Source organism: Cnephaeus nilssonii (assembly GCF_951640355.1).
Source record: "Cnephaeus nilssonii genome assembly, chromosome: X".
Taxonomy (NCBI): Eukaryota; Metazoa; Chordata; class Mammalia; order Chiroptera; family Vespertilionidae; genus Cnephaeus; species Cnephaeus nilssonii.
Window position 1 is genome coordinate 48,352,829 of NC_137071.1, and position 27,773 is coordinate 48,380,601.

At 40.3% G+C, this 27,773-nt stretch overlaps 1 protein-coding gene across 1 annotated transcript in view; it reads right to left on the reverse strand.

The window, feature by feature from the left end:
- The window catches only part of TEX11 (testis expressed 11), a gene marked incomplete at both ends in the record, with an annotated part of 446,038 nt that overhangs the window by 33,036 nt on the left and 385,229 nt on the right, over nucleotides 1-27,773 (reverse strand). Inside the window, one exon of the mRNA XM_079764448.1 lies at nucleotides 1,538-1,687. Coding sequence (XP_079620574.1) covers nucleotides 1,538-1,687 — 150 coding nt within the window. The remainder of the gene's footprint in view (nucleotides 1-1,537; nucleotides 1,688-27,773) is intronic.

Consider the following 27,773-nt stretch of genomic DNA (forward strand, 5'->3'; position numbering starts at 1 on the left):
CGATTCATTAACAGCAGCAAAATTACAGTTATGGAGTAGGAATGAAAATAATTTTATGGTTGGGGGTCACCACAACATGAGGAACTGTATTAAAGGGTCGCGGCATTAGAAAGGTTGAGAACCACTGCTATAGAGGCTTTGGGCCACCAAATACCACTTACAGCCCAACCAGAAATTTGAGAATGGCAACTGTGTTAAAAAAAATATTACAGATAGCCCTAGCTGGTTTGGTTCGAGTGGATAGAGCATTGGCCTATGGACTGAAGGGTCCCTGGTTTGATTCCGGTCAAGGGCACATGCCAGGGATGCAAGCTCAATCCCCAGTAGGGGGCGTGAAGGAGGCAGTCAATCAATGATTCTCTCTCATCATTGATGTTTCTATTTCTCCTCTCCCTTCCTCTCTGAAATCAATAAAATATATTTAAAAATATATTACCAATATTTCTCTGTACACCTTAATCAATTGCTTTGATTGTATCACCTCTGATTAATGAAGATTTATCTTTTCTAGCTAGCTGAGCAAAACTAAGTTTGAGCTCCTTCTATTGTGTACTTATAGAATTCAATTCCACACATAGAATAAATATGAGCACCTATTGTGAGCAATGCACTTAGCCAGGGTTTATAAGTAAAACAAATACAAGTAATTATTGTTCATGACCCTAAGGAGCTTATAATTTATACTAGAGGCCCGGTGCATGAAATTGGTGTATGGGGGGGGGGTCCCCCTCAGCCCAACCTGCACCCTCTCCAATCTTGGACCCCTTGGGGGATGTTTGACTGCCGGCAGTCGGACACCCCTCTCACAATCTGGGACAGCTGGCTCCTAATTGCTCACCTGCCTGCCTGCCTAATCTCTCCTAACTTCCCCCACCTCCGCCGGCATGGTTGCCCCGAACTGTCCCCCTGTCAGCCTGGTCACCCCACGCAGCCTGCTGTTCAGTCCTTTGGTCGTCCCTCACTAACCCCCCCCCCCCCCACCCCGATGACCTTGTTGCCCCACGCAGCCTGCTGTTCGGTCATCCATCTGGTTGTTTTGGTTGTGATGGCCCCTGGATTTTTATATATTAGGATATACAAAAGCCTATGCATCTGGCTGGTAGCTATGATGCGCACTGACCACCAGGGGGCAGATGCTCAATGCAGGAGCTGCTGAGCTGCAGTGACTTGGCAGCTCCGGTTCTCAGGTGAAGCACCTGGAACCAGAGAGGAGGGAGCACGATTCTGGGTGCATCACCCAAGAATCGCCCTCTTGCAATCCAGGACCCCTTGGGGGATGTTGGAGAGCTGATTTTGGCCTGATCCCTGCAGGCCAAGCTGAGGGGCCCCACTGGTGCACAAATCTGTGCACCAGGCCTCTAGTCTTATATAAAGAAAAAGATAAATGCATAAATGATTATAATACAAATGTTTCAAGAATGCCATTAGAGGAGAAAAAACAAAGTGCTATGAGGAAATGTAGAGAGAACAGAGAAAAGAAATTAAAAAGTAGTAGAATTTAAATGAGTACTAGCCTTCTAATAAATATAGCTCTTACTTGCAATTATTTCTAATGTTTTACTTTCTAAATGAGGCAGTTCCCACACTGATTCCAGGAAGCTGTCCAGTAATGGGTCATTCATTTTGGCTTTAACTTCAAACTCATATAGCAGAAGCAATGTCTCACATGGATCATTGGAGAAATCCCCTAAGAAAGAAGCAAAAATGCAACATTCTCTGTGATTACATTTCAATATTCTCTCCTAATATCTCTTCTGGGGAGATTTTCTTGCTGAGAAAATTTAATTTTACTTACAATTTGAAGGTTATCCCAGCTTCTGTGAACATATTTTAAAATCTATAAACTCACCAATATTTTTAGCACTCTGTATTGCAATCACTAGCATTGCCTATATTTCTTAAAATTATTGCCATGATGTTCCTTAAACAACCTAAAAAAGGACTGCTGCTATCTAATTCAAATCCAGTGTTTACCTGTTTCATTTTAATGACTGAATTAACCAGACAATACAGTGTTGTATAAACTAACTGTGGCTTTATTTTAAGCAAAGGAAAGTTTCCAAATTGTTCCATTTAGTCAGTCAATAATATTTTTTGGGTATCACCATGGGAAGAATCTTGTATCAGGTGGCATATACCATACTATGTGAGACAGTTTTCATTCAGCCTGTTAAACTGAACTTTTAAAAAGTGTTGAGGTATAGCATATATAGAATAAACTGAATGAGGTGCATTAATCTTAAACAGCTTGATGAATTTTTGTATATGTTTAAATCCACATAACCACTATCATATAGAATACTTCCAAAACTCATGTTCCTTTCCAGTCAATACCACCTTAGAAGAGTTAACAACTATTTTGACTTTTATCTCTATTGATTGTTATTTTCTGTTCTTGAACTTCATTGCTAGTACACAGATATATAATCAACTTTTGAATATTGACCTTGTATCCTATAATTTGCTAAAATCATTTATTAGTTCCAGTAACTTCTTATAGATTCTTTGGAATTGTCTACATACAATCATGTCATCTGCATGCAAATAGAGATAGTTTTGTTTCTTCTTTATCACTCCACAAGTATACCTCATTTTATTGCTCTTTGCTTTAATAAGTGCAAACCAATCAATGTAATACATCATATCAAGAAACTAAATGATGATCTCAATAGTCAAGAAAGCATTTGACAAAATTCAACATCTTTTCCTGATAAAAACAACGAACCAGGAATAGAAGAGAACTTCCTCAACCTGATAAAGGGCACTTGAAAAACACACAGCTAACAATATACTTAATGGTGAAATACTAGATTCTTTCCCTTTAAGATTAAGAAAAGACAAGGATGCCTACTTTTACCACTGCTATTCAACATTGTTCTAAAAATTCTAGCTAAAGAAATTAGGCAAGAAAAAGAAACAAAAGACAATCAGGACTGGAAAAGAAGTACTGAAACCATCTCTATTTATACACAATGTGATCTTGTAAATAGATCCCTAGGGCCATGGTTGGCAAACTGCAGTTCGCGAGCCACATGCGGCTCTTCCACAAAATACCATGGCCTGGGCGAGTCTATTTTGAAGAAGTGGCGTTAGAAGAAGTTTAAGTTTAAAAAATTTGGCTCTCAAAAGAAATTTCAATTGTTGTACTGTTGATATTTGGCTCTGTTGACTAATGAGTTTGCCGATCACTGCCCTAGGGAATCCATTAAAATACCATTAAAACTAATGAACAAGTTTAACAAGACCAGAATACAAAAATCAATCCTATTCCTATACAATAGCAATAAACAAATGGAAAATAACATTAAAAAAATTTTTATTTACAATAGCATGAAAAAGAATCCTATATAATAAAGAGGGAATATGCAAATTGACCATCACTCCACCACAAAGATGGTGGTGCCCACAGAGGAGGCAGGGGTTTCCATAACACAAGATGGCTGCGCCCAGAGCTGAGGCTGAGTTACCATAATGAGCCTTAACGAGCAATCAGCAGGGACCTGAGGCTGCGGTCCCCCTCCCCCCATGGGGCTTGACAGGGGACCTCAGGCCACACCCTCCGCCCTGGTGCCAGGCCGGGGGACCTCAGGTCATGCTCCCTGCCTTGGCACCAGGCAGGGGGACCTCAGGCTGCACCCCCCACCCAGCAGGGTTTGACGGAGGACCTGAGGCTGCACTCCCCTCCCAGTGGGGCTTGACAGGGGATCTGAGGCTGCTGCCCCCTCCTGGAACCAGGCTGGGGGACCTGAGGCTGCACCCCCTGCCTGATGGGGTTTGATGGAGGACCTCAAGGTGCGCCCCCCCGCCCTAGTGCTGGGCCAGGGGACCTCAGGCTGCTCCCCTCACCCTGGGCTGGGGGACCTCAGGCGGTGGCCCCCGCCCAGTGGGGCTTGATAGGGAACCTCAAGGCGTGCCTCTGCCCTGGTCTGGGCTGGGGGACCTCAGGCCATGCCTCCTGCCCCAGTGCCAGGCCAGGGGACCTGAGGCTGCAGCTCCCCGCCCGGCGGGGCTTGACAAGGGTGGGACTGGCTGGGCCTGGATCTAGCTCAATGAGGGGAGGGCGGCCGGGTCTGGGTCTCACGTGATTTTGAGGCACACATGGGTGGGCGGGGACTTGACTCTGGGTCCCATGGTGCGCCCCAGACTCTGACAGGAGGAAGATTTTCATATACATTTTACTAATTTTCTTTCATCTCTGACACTTCTATAATAGAGAAAGGGCAAATAGCAATATTAAAATATTTCCTCTAATTAATCTCCTTTTAATGTGTATGAATTTCGTGCACTGGGCCACTAGTAAATTAAATATAAGAAGTGCAAGACTTGTACATTGCAATTTAAAAGTTGTAAATAAATGGGAAAATACTTCACACTTAAGGATTGGAGACTTAACATTGTTAAAATGGCACTACTTCCCAAAATAATCTAGCTTTTTTTCTTTTTTCAGAAAATGACAAGCTGATCCTAAAACTCACATGGAAATTTAAGGGTCCCAGAATAGCCAAAACAATCTTGAAAAGGAAGAGCAAATTTGGAGGATTAACACTCCTGATTTCAAAACTTAATACAAAGCAATTATAGTCAAGACACTGTGATACTGGTAAAAGGACAAACATATAGAGCAGTGGGATAGAATTGACACTCCAGAAGTAAAACCATGTGTCTATGGCCAACTAATTTTCCACAAGGAGGCAAAAATCCACGTGATGGGGAAATAATAGTTTTGTGTTTTATTTTAAAATAAGTGGTTCTGGGACAACTGGATAGCCACATGGAAAAGAATGAAGCTTGGAACCTTACCTCAAAACACATATAAAAATTAACCCAAAATGGATTAAAGACCTAAATGCAGGAACAAAAACTATAAAACTCTTCAAAAGAAAACAGAGGAGTAAACATTCATGACTCTGGATTTGGCACTGGATTCTTAGATATAATACCAAAAGCACAAGCAACTAAGGAAAAATAAATGGGACTTAACTGAAGTTAAAAAATCATGCTTCAAAGGATGCTGTCAAGAAAGGGAAAAGACAACCCAAAGAATGGGAGAAAATATTTGCAAGTCCTATATCTGATCAGAAAACTTGTATCTAGAATATAATAAGAACTCTTATGACTTAATAATAAGATGACAATAACCCAGTTAAAAATTGAGAAAAGGGCCCAACTGGCGTGGCTCAGTGGTTGAGCATTGACCTATGAACCAAGAGGTCACAGTTTGAATCCCAGTCAGTGCACATGCCTGGGTTGCAGGCTTGATCCTCAGAGGGGGTTGTGCAGGAGGCAGCCGATCAATGATTCTCTCTCATCACTGATGTTTCTATTTCTCTCTCCCTTATTGTCTGAAATCAATAAAAGTATATATTTTTTAAAAATTGGGAAAAGGGTCTGAATAGACATTTCTCCAAAGAAGATACACAAATGGCCAATTATCATATGAAAAGATGCTCAACACCATTAATTGTCAGGAAAACAGGTCATAAGGAAATGAAAACCACAATGGGATATTACTATATACTCACTAAGACAGCCAGAATAAAAAAAAAAATCAGATAATACAAGTGCTGACTTGAAGGTAGAGAAATCATAAGCACCATACACTACTGGTGACAATACAAAATGGTGAAGATACTTTGGAAAACAGTTTGGCAGTTTCTGAAATGAATAAACATAGTTACCATATGAGGAGATCATAACATATAAATATATAGTATATAATATCGTAGACAATCCTCTTCCCTGCCAGCTAAACTGAATTTCTGCTGGTAGAGGACCCATGCTGGGCTTTGTTCTACAGCTCTTAGGTTTGCTCTGTTTGTCATAACCACTAAGACTTTCAATAATGGCATTTGGTGAATACTTTATAATAAGGTCAAAATTATAGCATTGGAGGTACATGAAATTCTTCCCTGCAATGGCTTACAAAAACAACTAAAGGCTTTTCTCCATCTTCTTGTTTTTGAGATAAAGTTTTTATGATATTACAAAATAAATAGCTTAAAGAGATCTAATCACTACGATGACTTCCAGCTTTAACTTTATTTTTGGATCTTTATGTACAGAGTATGATTACAAGGATGTTCGTAACAACATCCAAAAGTTATATTCTTAATAGAGACTCTGAAAAGGAGGCAGAAAAACAGATTCAGAAGCTGTGAATTCCCTTGTGTTAGAAAACTTTGAAGTGTTTTATAATTATAAGCATTTATCCTTGGTACACTTCTTACTTCCCTTTAAATCTCCTTTCTCTTTTCCTGGAAACCTGACCTGCCTTCCTATTAGCCTGGATCATGGAACTTGCATCCTCTCCACATGAATGTCTTGCAAATAATGGGTCTGAGGAAAAAGTACCACAATTGAGTTGGCTATCACAACTCAATAGCACATGGGCTAAATACTTAAATAGACATTTTTACACAAATGGCCAACAGATAGGTGAAAAGGTGCTCAACATCACTAATCATCACATAAATGCAAATCAAAACCACAATGAGATATCATCTCATACCTGTTAGGATGGCTAATATCAAACAAACAAAAGACAGCAAGTGTTGGTGAGGTAGTGGAAAAACTGGAGCCTTTGTATATCATTGGTGGGAGTGCAAAATGGTGCAGCCACTATAGAAAACATTATAGTACTTCCTACAAAAATTTAAAATAGAACTACCATATGATCCAGCAACCCCACTTATAGTATTTATCTAAAAGAATTGAAGTTAGAATCTCAATGAGATATATGCACCCTTATGTTCATTGCAGTACATAGCCGAGAAATGAAAACAACCTAAATGTCCACTGATGGATGAATGGATAAAAAAAATGGGATATATACACATAACAGAATACTATTCAGTCTTTAAAAAGAAGGAAAATTCTGTAACAAGAGACAACATGGGTGAACCATAAGGACATTATGTTAAGTGAAATTAGCCACCTACATGATATGAGGTATCTAAAATTTGATCTATCACATTCACAGAATCAAAGAGTGGAGTGGTGGTTGCCAGGAGCTGGAGGAAGGAGAAATGGAGAGTTGCTAATCAATGGGCAGAACATTAAAGTTAAACAAGATAAACAGAGATCTATTGTACAAAACTGTACCTATGGTAAACAATACTATATTATATACTTAAAACTTTGTTAAGAGGGTAGCTCTCATGTAAATTGTTCTTGCCACAACAAAGTAAAACTTAAAAAAAAGACAAATTATTTTAAAAAGCACAGTATAAGATACTACATGAAAGTGGGATGAGAGGAACAGAAAAAGAGAATGGTAGATGGAGAATTCTCTCCAGAGAAATTTTGCCATGAAGCAGATGAAAATTGTGACCAAACATGTCAGAATGAATTTTAAAATATTAAGTAATCTAGAAAATAAAAATATAAAGAAGGTATTCAAAAACTCAGGGAACAGCTGGTAGACAAAAGGAAATTAAATACGATCTATCTCAATGAGATATATGCACCCCTATGTTCATTGCAGTACATAGCCGAGATATGAAAACAACCTAAATGTCCACTGATGGATGAATGGATAAAGAAAATGGGATATACACATAAAAGAATACTATTCAGTCTCAGTGGGTTTTGCTAATTTTACAGATAAAGAAATGGGAAGAAAATAAAAAAGTATCATAGAAATAAAGATAAAATTGGAAACAGCAAAAGAGAGAAAATATATCACTTGATAAACAGTAAGGGGTACAGAAAACAAGAGATAAGCAAGCAAAACAAAACAGCAATTGAAATTGCTTCTAACATCTTTATGTTAAATAAAATCTGACACATGTAATTTCATTCTTGTATGAGAGTAATGGTTATATCTTTAAAAAATTATCAACCAAAATTTCCAATGGATACACTTAACAAAACCCAGTAAATTGTATTGCTGGAGAAATGCAACTCATGGACTGCTTAAACTCATCTTTTCTGGTTTCCAGATTGAACCCCAAATGCCAATAGAACTTTGATGAATCACTTTTTTCTTTATTATGGAGTTTATGTTTTGTTTTTGTTTCTGGTTTATGTATAGCCAATAAGTTATTCCACCTTGGTTGCAGCAATAATGGGAATGTGGTTTCATGGTCTGATCATTTGGTGATCTCTCTCAATGGATTAATGGCTTACCTAGTATCTAGTTGGGTAAGAAACAACAGACAGCCTGGCTGGTGTGGCTCAGTTGTTGAGTGTCGACTTATGAACCAGGAGGTCACGGTTTGATTCTGGTCAGGGCACATGCCCAGATTATGGGTTTGACCCCCAGTAGGGGGCATGCAGTAAGCAACGGATCAATGATTCTCTCTCATCATTGATGTTTCTATGTCTCTCTCGCTCTCCCTCTCTGAAATCAATAAAAATATTTTTTTTTTTAAAAAAGAAACAACAGAGGGAAAGATGGCTGCCGACGGGAAAGCAGACTGCAAGATAGTGCATAAGTGAGAGAACAAAGGGAGAATGTGTGGCTCCATTGGGGAGTGATTGTTTGTGAGTTTACAGACAGCTATACTCCAAAGGACTGTGGGGGATTGCAGGATGGGGTTCTCATGACCAGGAATCCTCCACTGTTGCTGGGATCCCTCCCGGAGGTAACAGCTCTGACACGGAGACCGTGCCACTTTGAAGGGGAGAGAGGCTATTATAGGAAGCCTGAAATTCCTGGGACTCTACAACAACGGCACCCAAGGAACAGCTACAAACGCCAGAACACAGGTGCCCAAGCAGAGTGAACACACGGATTTGGAGGAGCTCTGCACCCTCTCACGGAAAGGAGAGAGAAATACATAACCAGACACCCATGGACAGACAAAGAAACAGCCCATATATGAAAGAAAATTCATCATCAGAAAAGGAAGTAAACGAAATGGAGGCAAGCAACCTGTCAGAGAAAGAATTCAGAGAAATGGTCATAAGGTATATGAAAAGAATGGAAGACAAAATCGACAATATGTGTAAGAACCAAAAGGAAATGAAGAAGAACCAAGAAGAAATGAAAAATGACATCACTGGGGGGAGAAAAAATGGCGACGGAATAGAGTCGTGTTTGGAGTCTGGTCCTGGGGCAGAGAGTAGGAGCAGCAGAGGTTCGCAGGGGGAGTGTATATTGACAAGCCAAGGGACAGCTAAACTCCAGGAGAAGGCGGGGGAGTGCTGGGCAGGTTTCCCCTGACCGTGCAGCACCCACAGGGGCTGGGTCCCCTCCCGGAGCTGCGGGCTCACCGGGTGCCTCGCCATCTTGCAAGGAAAGGAGGATTTTATTGGAAACCTGACTTTCCGCGACAACTGCAAACACTGAACAGCTGCGAGCACCAGAACACCGGTCCCCTATCAGCGCAAACATTCGGATTCAAAGGAACTCTTCACTGCACCACGGAAAGGTCAGATTTCGCCTGAAATAAGGTGTGGTTTCTAATCCCCGCGGTGGGAGGGAAGCGCGCGAGCCTCAAGACCTGCAGGAACCAGGAGGTCTGTGCCTAGAAAAATCTGCGGCAGTTGGAGCTGCCGTGATCCGTGAATGTGGAAGGGGGTCCTCTGAGCTGCTAACAGAAGTGATCTCTTAAAAGCAACTCACTTTAATCTGACAAGGAGGGTCAGACTAAGAATTTTCAAAGGAGTGCAGGTCCTTAGTCTGGCGCACAGACCCACTGTCCGCACACTTGGGCTCTTTCCGACTCTGATTACTAAGCCCAATACATAGGAAAACCCAGGTGGAAAAACCCTGAAAGACTGCAGGGGGAAGTTGTTTTTTCGGAACCTGGGGAGCAGAGCTGGGTGTGACTGTCGGAGAGGCAGCTCTGAGGCGCATACCTCCACAAACCGGTAGTGAGTGCCATAGAGGGGGAAAAAAAAAAAAAAAAGCTAGAGAGGCCCGGAAGTCAATTCAGAAACACTGCCACCCAGGGGCTGAAACGCTAATTGTCTCTGGTGTAATAAAAAATAAATACGAGAAATTAAGACAAGGCCGGCTTAAAAAGCAGGACTGGCTTACAACACTGAGGAGCAGTGGAACAAAGCTGAAATGAGATACCGCCCATTTTACCCCCTGGAAAACAGGCATACCAAACAGAATAATAGAGGAAGTGAATGACAGCCGCTACTGCACATTTTAGTCTTCCTATTTTTTAATTTTAAATTCTTTTTTCAATTTTTTTAAAATTTTTTAATTCTAATTTTTTTATTTTCATTTTTTGCATCTTTTACTTAAGAAACTAAATGTTTTTCTTTTTCCTCACTCGATTTTCACCTTTTTAATTATTACATTTTTATTTTCAATCAGCATTATTATCACTATTAATTTACTTTTTTTTTTTTTTTATCCACTGAACCAAACCGGTTAGGGCTTTTATTTTTTTTTAAATGTCATTTGATTTTCTCTTTCTTTTATTTTGGGATTAGTGTCCTACATTCTATTTGCATCTTTCCCTTACCCTATCTCAACGCTAACATTATGCCATCACTCTCCTCCTAACCTTTACCCTTTTGGTCTCCTGTTTATATTAACCCTTTCTGGCATTAGATTTTCCCTACTTTTTCAGTTTACCCTCTGCTAAAATTTCACCCTACTTATATATCTAATTGCCAACCCCCTGCTCCAAATCCATACATACCTCTCTCTACGCTACCTTAAAAAATTATTTTTCTCTCTGGCCTTTTATTGTTGTTTGCTTGAATGTTGATTAGATTGAATTTTTATGCTTTTTTATGAGATTGTTTTGATTATTCTTTTTGTTTGTTTGGTTGGTTCTTTTGTTTGCTTTGTTTTTGTTTGTTTGTTACTTTTGTTTTCCCTTGCCTCACTTGATATTAGTTGGTGTTGCAGTTTGTATTAATCTCCAGGCTCGTGTTGCTGGAATTTGCTGGGATTAGTGGTTGTTCTAGTGGAGTTTACTCCCCATATATATAGTTTGTTCCCCTTTTCTCTCTTAGTATTGTTCTTGTCTCTCTTACTTTTTTTTCTTTTCCTTTTTTTTTTCTGCTCTTTTCCCAAGTTCAGATTCACACTCTTTTTTTTTTTTTTTGGTCTTTCCTTTTACTCTCCCTCTTCCACTCCTATTCCCTAATTTGTCTTTCTCTGGTGGTTACCTTTATTGGAGGTTATTAATATCGTGAATACAATTCTGTTCAGTGCCTTGTGTGTTGTGCCTGGTTGTGTTGTATTTTGTACCTTTAAATCAAAGCCGGAGAGAGAACTATATAACCAGACATCCGGAGAAGAGAGACCATGGGGAGACAAAGAAATAGCCCCCATAGGAAAGATAAGCAGGCATCACCAGAAAAGGAAGTAAACGAATTAGAGGCAAACCCTATCAGAGAAAAAATTCAGAGAAATGGTCATAAGGTGGCTGAAAAAGATGGAAGACAAATTCGACAATATGAGTAAGAACCAAGAGGAAATGAAGAAGAACCAAGAAGAAATGAAAAATGACATCGCTGCTGTAAAGAACTCAATAGAAAGCATCAAGAGTAGACTAGAAGAAGCAGAGGACCGCATAAGTGAGCTAGAAGACAAGATGGAAAAAAATACCCAATTACAACAGCTTCTAGAAACAAAAATTAGAAAGCATGAAGAGAGCCTAAGGGAACTTCGGGACAACACAAAACAAAACAACATCAGGATAATAGGGGTACCAGAAGGAAAGGAAATGGAGCAAGGAATAGAAAACCTGTTAGAAAAAATAATAAAGAAAACTTCCCTGATATAGGGAAGAAAAAACCCACACAAATCCAAGAAGCTCACAGAGTTCCAAGCAAAATGAACCCCAAAAGACCGACGCCAAGGCACATTATAATTAACTTGGCAAACACCAACGACAAAGTAAGAATCTTAAAAGCAGCCAGAGAGAGACAGACAGTTACATACAAAGGAACCCCCATCAGACTAGCAACTGATTTCTCAACAAAAACTCATCAGGCCAGAAGGGAATGGAATGAAATATACAAAGTCATGCAAAGGAAGGGTCTCAATCCAAGAATACTGTACCCAGCAAGGCTATCAATCAAAATTGAAGGTGAAACCAGGAGCTTCACAGAGAAAAAAGGGCTAAGGGAGTTTATCACCACCAAACCAGCAATGAAAGAAATGCTAAAGGGTCTGCTGTAAAAAAAAGAAAGAAAGAAAGAAAGAAAGAAATAGGAAGCAAAGAAGGAACACAGGGGTATAGAATAAAAATGGCGACAAATAAGTACCTATCAATAATAACTTTAAATGTAAATGGATTGAATGCCCCAATCAAAAGACACAGGGTAACAGATTGGATAAGAAAACAAAACCCATATATCTGTTGTCTACAGGAAACCCACTTCAAAAATAAGGACGCATACAGACTGAGGGTAAAGGGATGGAAAAAGGTTTTCCAGGCGAATGGAAATGAACAAAAAGCTGGGGTAGCAATACTTATATCTGACAAATTAGATCTCAAAGTGAAGGACATAACAAGAGATAATGAAGGCCACTTCATAATACTAAAGGGAGAAATCCAACAAGAAGAAATAACTCTGGTAAACATATATGCACCCAATACAGGAGCACCAAGATACATTCATAAACTCCTGGAAGATATCAAAGGAGAGATTGACAGCAATACAATCATAGTAGGAGACTTAAATACCCCACTATCACCATTGGACAAATCCTCTAAACAAAAAATCAGCAAAGAAACATCAATCCTAAATGACTCACTAGACCAGATGGAATTAATCGACATCTGCAGAACATTTCACCTCAAAGCCACAGAATATACATTCTTCTCAAGTGCACATGGGTCATTATCAAAGATAGACCATATGTTAGGACATAGGCAAAGTCTCTCCAAATTCAAAAAGATAGAAATCATATCAAGTATCTTCTCAGATCACAGTGGCATAAAACTGGAAATCCACTACAATAAAAACAACCCAAAGAAATCAAACACATGGAGACTAAACAGCATGCTATTAAACCATGACTGGGTTACCAAAGACATCAAGGAAGAAATAAAAAACATCATGGCAACAAATGACAATGAAAACACAACAATACAAAATCTATGGCACACAGCGAAAGCAGTCCTGAGAGGGAAGTTCACAGCTCTACAAGCCTACTGCAAAAAATAAGACACAATGGTAATAAATTACCTAACCCAACAACTCAAAGAGTTAGAGAGAGAGCAACAAGAAAAGCCCAGTGTAAGCAGAAGGAAAGAAATAATAAAGATCAGAGCAGAGATAAACGACATAGAGACCAAAGAAACAATACAAAAGATCAACAAAACCAAGAGCTGGTTCTTTGAAAGGATAAACAAGATTGATGAACCTCTAGCCAGGCTCACAAAGAAGCAAAGAGAGAGGACCCAAATAAACAAAATCAGAAATGAAAGAGGTGAAATAACAACAGACCCTGACGAAATACAAAGGATTGTTACAAAATACTACGAACAACTCTATTCCAACAAACTGGACAACCTGGAGGAAATGGACATAATCGTAGACAAATACAACCTTCCAAAACTCAATCAGGAAGAATCTAAACAGCTCAACAGGCCAGTAACTATGGAAGAAATTGAAGCAGTCATCAAAAAGCTTCCGGCAATCAAAGCCCGGGGCCAGACGGCTTCACAGGAGAGTTTTACCAAACTTTCAAGGAAGAACTAAAACCTATCCTCCTCAGCCTATTCCAAAAAATTCAAGAGGAAGGAACACTTCCAGGCTCCTTCTACGAAGCCAGCATCACCCTAATACCAAAACCAGATAAAGACAACACAATGAAAGAGAATTACAGACCAATATCCCTCATGAACATAGATGCCAAAATCCTGAACAAAATTCTAGCAAATCGGCTCCAGCAATACATCAGAAAGATCATACATCATGACCAAGTAGGATTTATCCCACGAATGCAAGGATGGTACAATATCCGCAAATCAATAAACGTGATACATCACATAAACAAGTTGAGAGATAAAAATCACATAGTCATATCAATAGATGCAGAAAAAGCATTTGACAATATCCAACACCCTTTCTTTATAAAAACTCTCAACAAGGTGGGAATAGAAGGATCATACCTCAACATAATAAAAGCTATATATGATAAACCCACAGCAAACATCATACTCAATGGGCAAAAACTAAAAACATTTCCCCTAAGAACAGGAAGAAGACAGGGATGCCCACTCTCACCACTCCTGTTTGACATAGTACTGGAAGTATTAGCTATCGCAATTAGGCAAGAAGAAGAAATAAGTGGCATCCAAATTGGAAAAGAAGAAGTAAAGCTGTCCTTATTTGCAGATGACATGATATTGTACATAAAAAACCCAAAATACTCCATCAAAAAAACTAATAGACTTAATAAATGAATTCGGCAATGTAGCAGGATACAAAATTAACGCCAAGAAATCTATGGCCTTTCTATATACCAATAGTGAACTTACATAAAGAGAGACTAAAAAAGCAATCCCATTTACCATCGCACCAAAAAAGTTAAGATACATAGGAATAAAGTTAACCAAGGAGGTAAAAGACTTATAATCTGAAAACTACAGGACATTGAAAAAAGAGGTATTGGAAGATGTAAACAAATGTAAGAACATACCATGTTCATGGATTGGTAGAATGAACATCATTAAAATGTCCATACTACCAAAAGCAATCTATAGATTCAATGCACTCCCCATTAAAATACCAACTGCACAGTTCACAGACCTAGAAAGAACTCTCCAAAAATTCATCTGAAAGAAAAGAAAAAAAAAAGTCCCCGAATAGCCACAGCAATCCTGAGAAAGAAGAATAAAGTAGTTGGGATCTCAATACCACATTTCAAGCTGAATTACAAAGCCACTGTTCTCAAAACAGCCTGGTACTGGCACAAGAACAGACATATAGACCAATGGAATAGAATAGAGAACCCAGATATCGACCCAAACTACTATGCTCAATTAATAGTTGACAAAGGAGGCATGAACATACAATGGAGTCAAGACAGTCTCTTCAATAAATGGTGTTGGGAAAATTGGACAGATACAAGCAGAAAAATCAAACTAGACCACGAACTTACACCATACACAAACTCAAAATGAATACAGGACTTAAATATAAGATGGCAAACCATAAAAATACCAGAGGAATCCATAGGCAGAAAAATCTCTGATATATGCCAAAAGAACTTCTTCACTAATACTGCCCCTAGGGCAGTGAAAGCTAAAGAGAAAATAAACAAATGGGACTATATCAAAATAAAAAGCTTTTGTTCAACAAAGGAAACCATCAATAAAACAACAAGAAAGCCCACTGCATGGGAGAACATATTTGCCAATGATATCAACGATAAGGGTTTAATCTCTAACATTTACAGGGAACTCATACATCTTAACAAAAAGAAGATAAACAACCCAATAAAAAAATGAGCAACTGATCTAAATAGACACTTTTCGAAAGAAGACAGAAGGAAGGCCAAGAGACATATGAAAACCTGCTCAAAGTCACTAATCATCAGAGAGATGCAAATCAAAACAGCAATGCGGTACCTTCTTACACCTGTCAGAATGGCTATTATCAACAAGTCAACAAATGACAAGTGCTGGTGATAATGCAGAGAAAAAGGAACCCTCGTGCACTGCTGGTGGGAATGTAGACTGGTGCAGCCACTGTGGAGAACAGTATGGAGTTTCCTCAAAAAACTAAAAATGGAACTCCCATTTGAGCCAGTGATACCACTTCTAGGAATATATCCCAAGAAACTAGAAACACCAATCATAAAGGATATATGCACTCCTATGTTCATAGCAGCACAATTCACCATAGCTAAGATTTGGAAACAGCGTAAGTGCCCATCAGCAGATGAGTGGATTAAAAAACTCTGGTACATCTACACAATGGAATACTACGCTGCTGTAATAAAGAAGGAGCTCAAAAAAAAAAAAAAAAGAAGAAGGAGCTCATACCATTTGCAACAACATGGATGGAGATGGAGAACATTATGCTTAGTGAAATAAGCCAGGCAGAGAAACATAAATATCACATGATCTCACTCATTTGTGGAATATATTGAACAACATAAACTGATACAAAAAAAATAGATCCAGAGACAGAGAAACATCAATCAGAACGTCAAACCTCAGAGAAGAAATTGTGAGGCAACCAGAAACCCAAGAATGCCTGAGAATGCCTTTCTAACCATGCTAGCAATCATCAGATGTACGGTAATTTTACCTGGGACAAGAGGGTTAAGTATTTTGGACTTATGCACCTGACCCTTCATGGGTAAGACCCCTTATGTTGGCTGATCCCCTGACTAATGTAGTCACCAATAATACCAAACACCTTGGTCCTCCAGGAGGACCGTGGGTGGGGCAAGAAAGTATAATTACACAGGGGTCTCCACCCAGCTTTCCTTTTGTATGACACAAAATCAAAACACTGCCCCTTTGTGTGTAAAATTAAAGAGAGGTTTCTGGCTTGTGTGGACACGAAAGAAAGGGTGTCACTACTATCACTACTTGCCCCTGGGAGAGGTGCCGAAAATGTAACTAAGACTTTGTCTATACAAAAAGAAATGGACAGTCAGTTTGAAAGGGAATTGCCATAGTCTAGAGCAAAGAATATCCTTACATGATATTATTCTACAATGTCATTAAAATTTTTCCCAGATTTGGATTACCCCATTACTTATAATAGTACCTCCCACCCTTGGGGATAAATAAAAAAAAATCATCTTTTTGGTGCTTGGAGACAAAGGTAACACATCTATTGATATTTTAGAATTACAACAGCATAATATACAATTATCCCAAGCAAACTTACAAACTACTTATTTGAATGTCTGGTAGCAATTTAAAAAGGACATGTAAGGATTTAATGCCTTCCATTGTTAGAGGGCCTCCTGGGAAAGCACCTGAGCATTCTATATTGGTCCCTCTTGCCCTTTTGGCCAAGAGGGACCCTCTTCTCACAATCCAATTGCTCACAGCTGTTTCCTGAGCTTTCTGTTCATGTCGAGGTTGAAGCCTTGTGATGACTGGCACCATGGATCTGTCTCTTGCCCAGTGGGGAGAACTGGGCCCTCCCTGGAGGAGAAACCCAGGTTCCCCAAGATATGTGATCACTGCTGGGCCCCTGCCAGCAGGCGAGGGGATCCCAAGGCAGGTGCTGGGCGTGGAGGCCACGGGGGCATAGGGTACCAAGGAGACAGAACTGAATCTCACATCACCCTGCTTGGCCCCGGAGGATGGCTGGTTAGCCAGAGACGAGTAAGATTCCTCAGGGAAGGAATAACCTAAGACAGGCACAGTCGCAGAGGGGCCATCAGGAGAGAATTTGGGGGTCAACAGAGGTGGGACACAGACCCTCACCCCCCAACTTTGCAGGGGCCAAACACTCACCCCTTCTGAAGGAAGTCTCCTGCCCCCATGGCTTCTTTTTTTTCCATATTTTTATTAAGGTATTATATGTGTACATATCTTACCATTGCCCCCCCCCACCCCACTCCCATATATGCCCTCACCCCCCAGAGTTTTGCATCCATTGGTTATGCTTATATGCATGCATACAAGTCGATTGATTGATCCCTTATCTCCCCCACCTCTCCCTAACCTTCCCCCTGTAATTTGACCGTCTGTTTGATGCTTTACTGTCTCTGTATCTATCTTTTTGTTCAAGTTTATAATGTTCTTTATTATCCATAAATGAGTGAGATCATGTGGTATTTTTCTTTCATTGACTGACTTATTTCACTTAACATAATGTTCACCAATTCCATCCAGGTTGCTGCAAATGATGAGAATTCCTTCTTTTTTATGGCAGCATAGTATTCCATTGTGTAGATGTACCACAGTTTTCTGATCCAGTCATCTGCTGACGGGCACCTAGGCTGTTTCCAAATCTTAGCTATGGTGAATTGTGCTGCTATGAACATAGGGGTGCATATATCCTTTCTGATTGGCGTTTCTAGTTTCTTCGGATATATTCCCAGGAGTGGGATTACTGGGTCAAATGGGAGTTCCATTTTCAGTTTTTTGAGGAAACTCCATACTGTTCTCCACAGTGGCTGCACCAGTCTGCATTCCCACCAGCAGTGCACAAGGGTTCCTTTTTCTCCGCATCCTCGCCAACACTTGTCGTTTGTTGATTTGTTGATGATAGCCATTCTGACAGGTGTGAGATGGTACCGCATTGTTGTTTTGATTTGCATCTCTCGGATAATTAGTGACGTTGAGCATGTTTTCATGTGTCTCTTGGCCTTCCTTCTGTCTTCTTTTGAAAAGATTCTATTTAGGTCTGTTGCCCATTTTTTATTGGATCATTTATCTTCCTTTTATTAAGTTGTATAAGCTGCCTGTAGATGTTGGAGATTAAACCTTTATCAGTGATGCCATTTGCAAATATGTTCTCCCATGCAGTGGGTCTTCTTGTTGTTTTGTTGATGGTTTCTTTTGCTGTGAAAAAGCTTTTTATTTTTATGTAGTCCCATTTGTTAATTTTCTCTTTAGCTTCCATTGCCCTAGGTGCAGTGTCAGTGAAGAATTTCTTTTGGCATATGTCTGAGATTTTGCTGCCTGTGGATTGCTCTAGTATTTTTATGGTTTCCTGTCTTATGTTTAAGTCCTGTATCCATTTTGAGTTTATTTTTGTGTATGGCGTAAGTTGGTGATCAAGCTTCATTTTTTTGCATGTATCTGTCCAATTTTCCCAACACCATTTATTGAAGAGACTGTCTTTATTCCATTGTATGTTCATGCCTCCTTTGTCAAATATTAATTGAGCATAGTGGTTTGGGTCAATATCTGGATTCTCTATTCTGTTCCATTGATCTATATGTCTATTCTTGTGCCAGTACCAGGCTGTTTTGAGAACAGTGGCTTTGTAATACAGCTTGAAATCTGGTATTGAGATCCCTCCTACTTTATTCTTCTTTCTCAGGATTGCTGTGGCTATTCGGGGTCTTTTTTTATTCCAGATGAATTTTTGGAGAGTTCTTTCAAGGTCTGTGAAATATGCCGTTGGTATTTTAATGGGGAGTGCATTGAATCTATAGATTGCTTTGGGTAGTATGGACATTTTAATGATGTTGATTCTACCAATCCATGAACATGGTATGTTCTTCCATCTGTTTACATCTTCCTCTATCTCTTTTTTCAGTGCCCTGTAGTTTTCCATGTATAGGCCTTTTACCTCCTTAGTTAAGTTTATTCCTAGGTATCTTAATTTTTTTGGTGCGATGGTAAATGGGATTGCCTTTTTAGTCTCTCTGTCTGTAAGTTCACTATTGGTGTATAGAAAGGCCATAGATTTCTTGGCATTAATTTTGTATCCTGCTACATTGCCGAATTCATTTATTAAGTCTATTAGTTTTTTGACGGAGTCTTTCGGGTTTTTTATGTACAATATCATGTCGTCTGCAAATAAAGACAGCTTTACTTGTCCTTTTCCAATTTGGATGCCTTTTATTTCTTCTTCTTGTCTAATTGCAATGGCTAATACTTCCAGTACTATGTCAAACAGGAGTGGTGAGAGTGGGCATCCCTGTCTTGTTCCTGTTCTTAGGGGAAATGGTTTTAGTTTTTGTCCATTGAGTATGATGTTTGCTGTGGGTTTATCATATATAGCTTTTATTATGTTGAGATATGAGCCTTCTATTCCCACCTTGTTGAGAGTTTTTATCAAGAAAGAGTGTGGGATTTTGTCAAATGCTTTTTCTGCATCAATTGATATGACTATGTGATTTTTATCTTTCAATTTGTTTATGTGATGTATCACGTTTATTGATTTGCGGATATTGTATCATCCTTGCATTCCTGGGATAAATCCTACTTGGTCATGGTGTATGATCTTTCTGATGTACTGCTGGAGCCGATTTGCTAGAATTTTGTTGAGGATTTTGGCATCTATGTTCATGAGGGATATTGGTCTGTAATTCTCTTTCATTGTGTTGTCTTTATCTGGTTTTGGTATTAGGGTGATGCTGGCTTCATAGAAGGAGCTTGGAAGTGTTCCTTCCACTTGAATTTTTTGGAATAGTCTGAGGAGGATAGGTTTTAGTTATTCCTTGAATGTTTGGTAAAACTCTCCTGTGAAGCCATCAGGCCCCGGGCTTTTGTTTGCCGGAAGCTTTTTGATGACTGCTTCAATTTCGTCCATAGTTATTGGCCTATTGAGGTGTTTAGCTTCTTCTTGATTGATTTTTGGAAGGTTATATTTTTCTAGGAGTATGTCCATTTCCTCCAGGTTGTCCAGTTTGTTGGAATAGAGTTGTTCGTAGTATTTTATAACAATCCTTTGTATCTCAGCGGGGTCTGTTATTTCACCTCTTTCATTTCTGATTTTGTTTATTTGGGTCCTCTCTCTTTGCTTCTTGGTGAGCCTGGCTAGAGGTCCATCAATCTTGTTTATCCTTTCAAAGAACCAGCTCTTGGTTTTGTTGATCTTATGTATTGTTTCTTTTGTCTCTATGTCATTTATCTCCGCTCTGATCTTTGTTATTTCCTTCCTTCTGGTTACACTGGGCTTTTCTTGCTGCTCTTTTTCTAGCTCTTTGAGTTGTAGGGTTAAGTAATTTATTACCATTGTTTCTTGTTTTTTGCAATAGGGTTGTAGAGCTATAAACTTCCCTGTCAAGACTGCTTTCGCTGTGTCCCATGGATTTTGGATTGTTGTGTTTTCATTGTCATTTGTTGCCATGATGTTTTTTATTTCTTCCTTGATCTCTCTGGTGACCCAGTCCTTGTTTAATAGCATGATGTTTAGTCTCCATGTGTTTGATTTCTTTGGATTGTATTCATTGTAGTTGATTTCAAGTTTTATGCCACTGTGATCTGAGAAGATGCTTGATATAATTTCTATCTTCTTGAATTTGTAGAAACTTTGCCTGTGACCCAGCATATGGTCTATCTTTGAAAATGACCCATGTGCACTTGAGAAGAATGTATATTCTGTGGCTTTGGGGTGAAATGTTCTGAAAATGTCAATTAATTCCATCTGGTCTAGTGAGTCATTTAGGATTGCTGTTTCTTTGCTGATTTTTTGTTTAGATGATTTGTCCAATGGTGATAGTGGGGTATTAAAGTCTCCTACTATGATTGTATTGCTATTAATCTCTCCCTTGATATCCTCCAGGAGTTTTTTTTATGTATTTGGGTGCTCCTATATTGGGAGCGTATATGTTTACCAGAATTATTTCTTCTTGTTGGATTTCTCCCTGTAGTATTATGAAGTGGCCTTCCTTATCTCTTGTTATGGCATTTACTTTGAGGTCTATTTTGTCAGATATAAGTATTGCTACCCCAGCTTTTTTTTCATTTCCATTTGCCTGAAAGATATTTTTCCATCCCTTCACTTTCAATCTGTGTGAGTCTCTTGTTCTGAGGTGGGTCTCTTGTAGGCAGCATATATATGGGTCGTGCTTTTTTATCCATTCAGCTACTCGATGTCTTTTGATTGGAGCATTTAGTCCGTTTACATTTAAAGTTATTACTGAAAGGTATTTCTTTGTAGTCATATCTATTTTTGTGTCTGTATTCCTTTTTACCTGTTTATTTCTTCTTTTTACAGTATTCCCTTTAGCAATTCTTGCATTGCTGGTTTGGTGGTGATAAACTCCCTGAGCCTTTTTTTGTCTGCAAAGCTCCTGATTTCCTCTTCAATTTTGATTGATAGTCTTGCTGGATATAGTATTCTTGGATTCAGTCCTTTGCTTTGCAACACTTTGTATACCTCCTTCCATTCACTTCTAGCTTGTTGTGTTTCTGTTGAGTAATCATTTGACAATCTGATGGGTGTTCCTTTGTAGGTAACTCTCTGTCTCTCTCTTGCTGCCTTTAGGATTCTCTCTTTATCATTTATATTTGCCATTGAAATTATGACATGTCTTGGTGTGGGTCTTTTGGGATTGATCCTGCTTGGGACTCTCTGTACTTGCGTAACTTTTATCTTTCCCATATCCGGGAAGTTTTCTGTCATTATTTCTTCGAATAGATTTTCTAATCCCTGCTGCTCTTCTTGTCCTTCTGGCAGCCCTATCATATGCATGTTACTTCTTTTCATGTTGTCCTGAAGCTCCCTTAGGCTTTCCTCCTGCTTTTTAATTTTTTTTTTCAATTGCTGTTCAGATTGAGCTTGTTTCTGTACCTGATCTTCTAACTCACTAATTTGGTCCTCTGCTTCTTGTAGTCTACTGTTGAAACTTTCCATGGTGTTTTTGATTGTAGCTATATCACTTTTCATTTCTTCCTGATTCCTGCATAAGTTGTTGATTTTCTCATCCATCCGATGTATAAATTCCACGACCATTACTCTGAACTCCTTTTCGGTCATGTTGCAAGCTTCAGTTTCACTAATTTCCTTTCTTGGCGACTCCACATTTTCTTTCCTCTGTGAGTTATTTCGTTTCCCCATTCTGGCTATTACCAGAAAGCTCAAGCTTCTGTTTGCGTGGACCTGGGCCGTGTGCTGTGGGGACTTCGCTCCACCCGAGTTTCACTGAAGTGCTCTGACACTAGGACGTGTGGCTGCCTTTGGTTGGCGGGAACCAGACTTGCCCAGGGTCAGTGTCCCCAGTGTTCCGTGTGGTCTCGTGTGCACACTTAGAATCAGGGGCCCTGTCTGCACCACACTGTTGGTATATGCCAAAAATGAGTTCCTTAGCCAGGAGTCAAGAGTTTCCCTGTTTCTTCACCAAGACTCGAGTGTCAAAGTCTCTGTTGCCTTGTGCGGTTTCTCGTTGAGAATGAGGGTCCCTGTGTGTGCATGCACCAACAATTGTTGTCGCTGGCTCTTAGTGTGAATGCGCTGTGAGTCAGGGATCCCAGGCAGCTGTGTCCGGTGTGCCAAATTCCCTGAAGTGGAGCTACGTCCTGTGTGTGCTCTCTCTACTGAGCCAAACCAGCTAGAGCGCACATTCTTAAAATCCTGAAGGTGAGCTGGCTCCGTGAACTCTTCTAGAGTCCCGGAAGGGGGGCGGAGTCCGTCCTGCGTGCCAAATTCCCCAAAGGGAAGCCCCTCTGTGCACGCTCTAAGAATCCCCGAAGGGGGAGCTATGACCCGCAAGCCAAATTTCCCCAAATTCCCTGAAGGGGAGCCCTCTGTGCACACTGACAGATTTCCCCGACGGGGAGCTGCTTCTGTCCCACACGCGCCAAATTCCCTAAGGGGGAGCGCGTCCCTGCGCAAAGCTCGGCAGCTTGGGCGAGGGGCGGGTCTATCAGTTACTATGGCGCTATCCGCGTGCCTGCGAGGAGGGGGATGGGCTCTTTGACTCACGGAAATCTGCGCGGAAGTCTGGATTCTTGTTGTTTGTTGGTCTGAAGCTGTGATAGCAGTTCTCTGTCCCCAGTAGCTGCAGGGTCCTGGTTTGTGTCAGAAGCCAGGATCCGGGTCTCAGGCAGCTCTGTTTCCCAAGATGGCGTGGTCTCCGCGTCCGCACCAGCCGCCGAGAAGTGTCCGCTTTGTGCGCAGGGCTCCACCGTCTAGGACTGCCCGGTTAGGGAGCCCCTTGGAAGACCTGCAGAATCTAACTGACCCTAGCTTATACACACACACACACCTCACACGTCTATACTCTCCTCTATGGGTTCCTCACTCACACTTTCTCTCTCCCTACCTTCCTGCCGGTCGCCATCTTTTTTTCTCTCTTCCCTCCCCCATGGCTTCTTAACTTCCCATGCCCAGCTCAAATCAGGACCTGGGTAACAGACAGAGACTTGGCCGACAGCAGCTTCCCTCTCACTGCGACAAGAATTGTTTGAGTTGTCGTGTACCCATGGTGTGGGGAAGTGGGTTTTTGATATCTAAATCCAGCCTAACACCAGGAATGCTCAGGGCCTACTCAAGAAGGCAAATAATCATTTCCAATAATATTTACAGGGTAAAATAAGATTGTTGTTAGAGTAATAAATTTGACAGTAAAATAGTAGTCAAGTCTTCAGGCTAATTTAAATTGGCTAATTGAAACAAGCGAATATTCTAAAAAAGTTAATTGTACTGGACAAAAAGCAGTTCCTAAAGTGTTAACTAAATTTTTATTGATAGTTCATCTCATGATAAAATTGTATAACATGTAATGAACCTAAAGCAGTGATATTATAGTGCAAAAAATTAAAATGTAAAAGCTATCAAGACTACATTAAAAAAATTTCAAAAGCCTCCTAATATTTAAATCAAAAAAGGGGGGGGATAGTAGAAGAATATCATGTAAGGAAAAATATCCTGTAAGTAAATTACATCTAGAAAACTTGTACTTTAGAAAATTAATTGTAAGGCTAAAAGCAAGACACCCATGAAAAACACACATGGTGTCAAAACAAGCCAGAGGAAAATAATTTGGGTAAAAAATGAAAAAGGATTCCCAAGTCAAATTTATAGAAAATATTCCTTTTTGTTTTGTTTTTTTACATTTTTTAAATAAATCTTTATTGTTTAAAAAGATTGTTCAGATTATTACAATTGTTTCTCTTTCCCCCCCATATCTCCCCTCCTCCCAGTTCCCACCCTTCCCTCTGCCCTTACCTGCCCCCCTTGCTATCCTTATCCATAGGTATATGATATTGTCCAGTCTCTTCCCGTACCCCCCACACAGACACCCCCTTCTCCTAAGAATTATCAATCCACTCTCATTCTATGTCCCTGATTCTATAATGTCCATCAGTCTATTCTGTTCTTCAGATTTTTAATTCACTTGACTTTTAGATTCACTTGTTGATAGGTATGTATTTGTTGTTCATAATTTTTATCTTTACTTTTTTCTTCTTTTTCCTCCTTTTAAATAATACCTTTCAGCATTTCATGTAATACTGGTTTGGTGGTGATGAATTCTTTTAGGTTTTTCTTATCTGTGAAGCTCTGTATGTGCCCTTCAATTCCGAATGATAACTTTGCTGGGTAGATTAGTCTTGGTTGTAGGTTCTTGCTATGCATCACTTTGAATATTTCTTGCCATTCCCGTCTGGCCTGCAAAGTTTCTGTTGAGAAATCAGCTGATAATCATATGGGTGTTCCCTTGTAAGTAACTAACTGTTTTTCTCTTGCTGCTTGTAAGATTCTCTCTTTGTCTTTTGCCCTTGGCATTTTAATTACGATGTGTCTTGGTGTGGTCCTCTTTGGATTCCTTTTGTTTGGGGTTCTATGCACTTCCTGGACTTGTAAGTCTATTTCTTTTACCAGGTGGGGGAAGTTTTCTGTCATTATTTCTTCAAATAGGTTTTCAGCATCTTGCTCTCTCTCTTCTTCTGGCACCCCAAAAATTCAGATGCTGGTACGCTTGAAGTTGTCCCAGAGGCTTCTTACACTATCTTCTACTTCCTGAATTCTCTTCTCTTGCTTTTCTGGAGGTGTGTCCTTTGCCTCTTTGTATTGCAAATCTTTGACTTGATTCTTGCGTTCCTCTAGTCTGCTGCTGGGTTTCTGTATAATATTTTTTATTTCAGTAAGTGTATGTTTCATTTCTAGTTGGATCTTTTTCATATCCTCAAGGGTCTCATTAAATTTATCGGCTTTTTCCATGAAATTCTTGAAAAACGTTATAACCATGGTTTTGAACTCTATGTCCAGTCATTTGTTCTCCTCCATTTCTTTTGTTTGGGATATGTTTCCTTGCCTCCTCATTTTCATTTTTGCTGCTTCCCTGAGTTGGTAGGGTAGCTTTGTGTCCTATTGGTTCAATGGGTCAGCCTCCCAGTTACCTGAGGTGGACGCTCTTGGTGCACCCCTTTTTAGACTGTGTGTACAGCCTTGTTGTAGTTAAGTCTTGATTGTTGTTGGTGTCACTGGGAGGAATTGATCTCCAGGCCAATTGGCTGTGAGGACCCGCTGTGTCTATAAAAGAAGAATTGCTGTGCTGGAGACACGTTTATGGGCCGGGACTTGTTGCAGTAGGGCTTTGTCACTCACCGAGTCTGCCTCTTGAATGTGTCCCTTATGCGAGTGGTTGAAATCTGGTGTCGTCTCACACCGACCACTAGATGCCCTCGTTTCTGGATCTCCAATGGGGTGCAGGTCAGCTACTGTCTGAGGCCCCCCAACAGGAGCTATAGCAAAAACTGCAGTTTTCTCCTCTTTGCTTGAGTGGTTTTGGAGCAGTCTGACTGGAGCTGCAGTTTATTTGGTTAAGCTGTCACAGGGCAGGCCATTTATATGCAAAAGCTGCTGTTTGTAGCCTGGGCGGGTTTGTAGAATGTGCGGGGCGGGTCTCAGGGCATCACTAGGCTAGGGCATGGCAAACAGCAATGGCTGCTAGTCTGCCTTTTCTGCCTTTCCTGTTTCCAAGTCCCTGCGTCCCGTGCTCCAGCGCAGTAAACACTGATTGCTGGGCGCACTTCTGCAAGAAAGTCACTCTCACTTTCCGACACGATGGCCGAGAGTCCAGCTTCTCCCCGTAGGTGTCTGGGTCCCCCGCGTGTCCCCAGAAACTGGATTTCAGAGTGATCAGGAGCTTATCTCCCTTCGGGTTGGAAAGAAAGCCACGCGTCCCATCACCCGCCACCAGCCCGATTCATGCGCCTCCGTACCTCAGCCCTTCCGCGTTTGTTCTTTCCTTTTCCTTCTTAGTTGTAAATCTACCATTCCGCCAGCTTTCCTGTGGTTCTGGGTGGTAGACGCTTTGTCTTTTAGTTGTATTTTTTGAAATTGTTGTGCGCGGTGGCAGTTTAGTTGTTCAACATTGCCGCCATCTTGGTTACTCGATGTTTTTCGAAAATATTCTTTTATTAACTTTTGGTCGAGAATATGTTTGTATATTTTCAGAAAACAACTCTGAGACCATGTGGATTCCGGCAACAGAGAGGAATCCACTCCAGCCATGAAGACAGAAGAGAAGCAGTCCAGAGATGGAAGATGCTGACGTCGCCTTGCCATACTAGCAGGCAGCAGCTGTGCGTCACTGCAGGTTGCCCAGGACCGAACCAGAGAGGTTCGGACCTGCATTACAACCATTTGTCCACCATCCAGAACTGAAATGTCATTGCTGACATGTGCACATAAGGAACTGTTTTGACATTGAAATTGGGTCGCAAAAGAACTGTTGGCCAGAACGAAACTCACTACAAGACTGATTCATTTGCCTTTCAGCATAACCATTATTGCTTGTCTCATTTTTGGTTCTTATAAGTGTATTTCTAGTAGCACATGATCTCACTCTTCTAGGGGAAATAATGAACAACATGGACTGATGAACAAGAACAGACCCTAAAACAAGGAGGAATGGATCAGACTGTCGGGCCTCAGAGGGAGGGTATGGGAGGGTGGGGATATAGGGGAGAGAACAACCAAAGGACTTGTGTGCATGCATATGAGCCTAATCAGTGGTTAAGGACAACAGGGGGGTGGGGGCATGCGTGGGGAGGGGTGTGGGATGGGAATGGGGGGATGAGGAAAAATATGTGATACCTTAATCAATAAAGAAATTTTAAAAAGTTGATTAAATTAGACATACCACATTTGACAATACATCTGATACTGTGTTAATATCCAAAATTTATACAGAACTTATAAAACTCAACACCAAAAAAAAATCCAATTAAAAAATGGGCAAAAGACTGAATAGACACTTCCCCAAAGAAGACATATGGATGGCAATAGACACATGAAAAGATGTTCAACATCACTAATCATCAGAGAAATGCAAATTAAAACTACAATGAGGTACACCTCATACCTGTCAGAATGGCTATCATCAATAAATCAACAAACAACAAGTGTTGGCATGGATGTGGAGAAAAGGGAACCCTTGTGCACTGTTGGTGGGAAGGCAGATTGGTGTAGCCACTGTGGAATACAATATGGAGCTACTTAAAAAAATTAAAAATGGCCTGGCT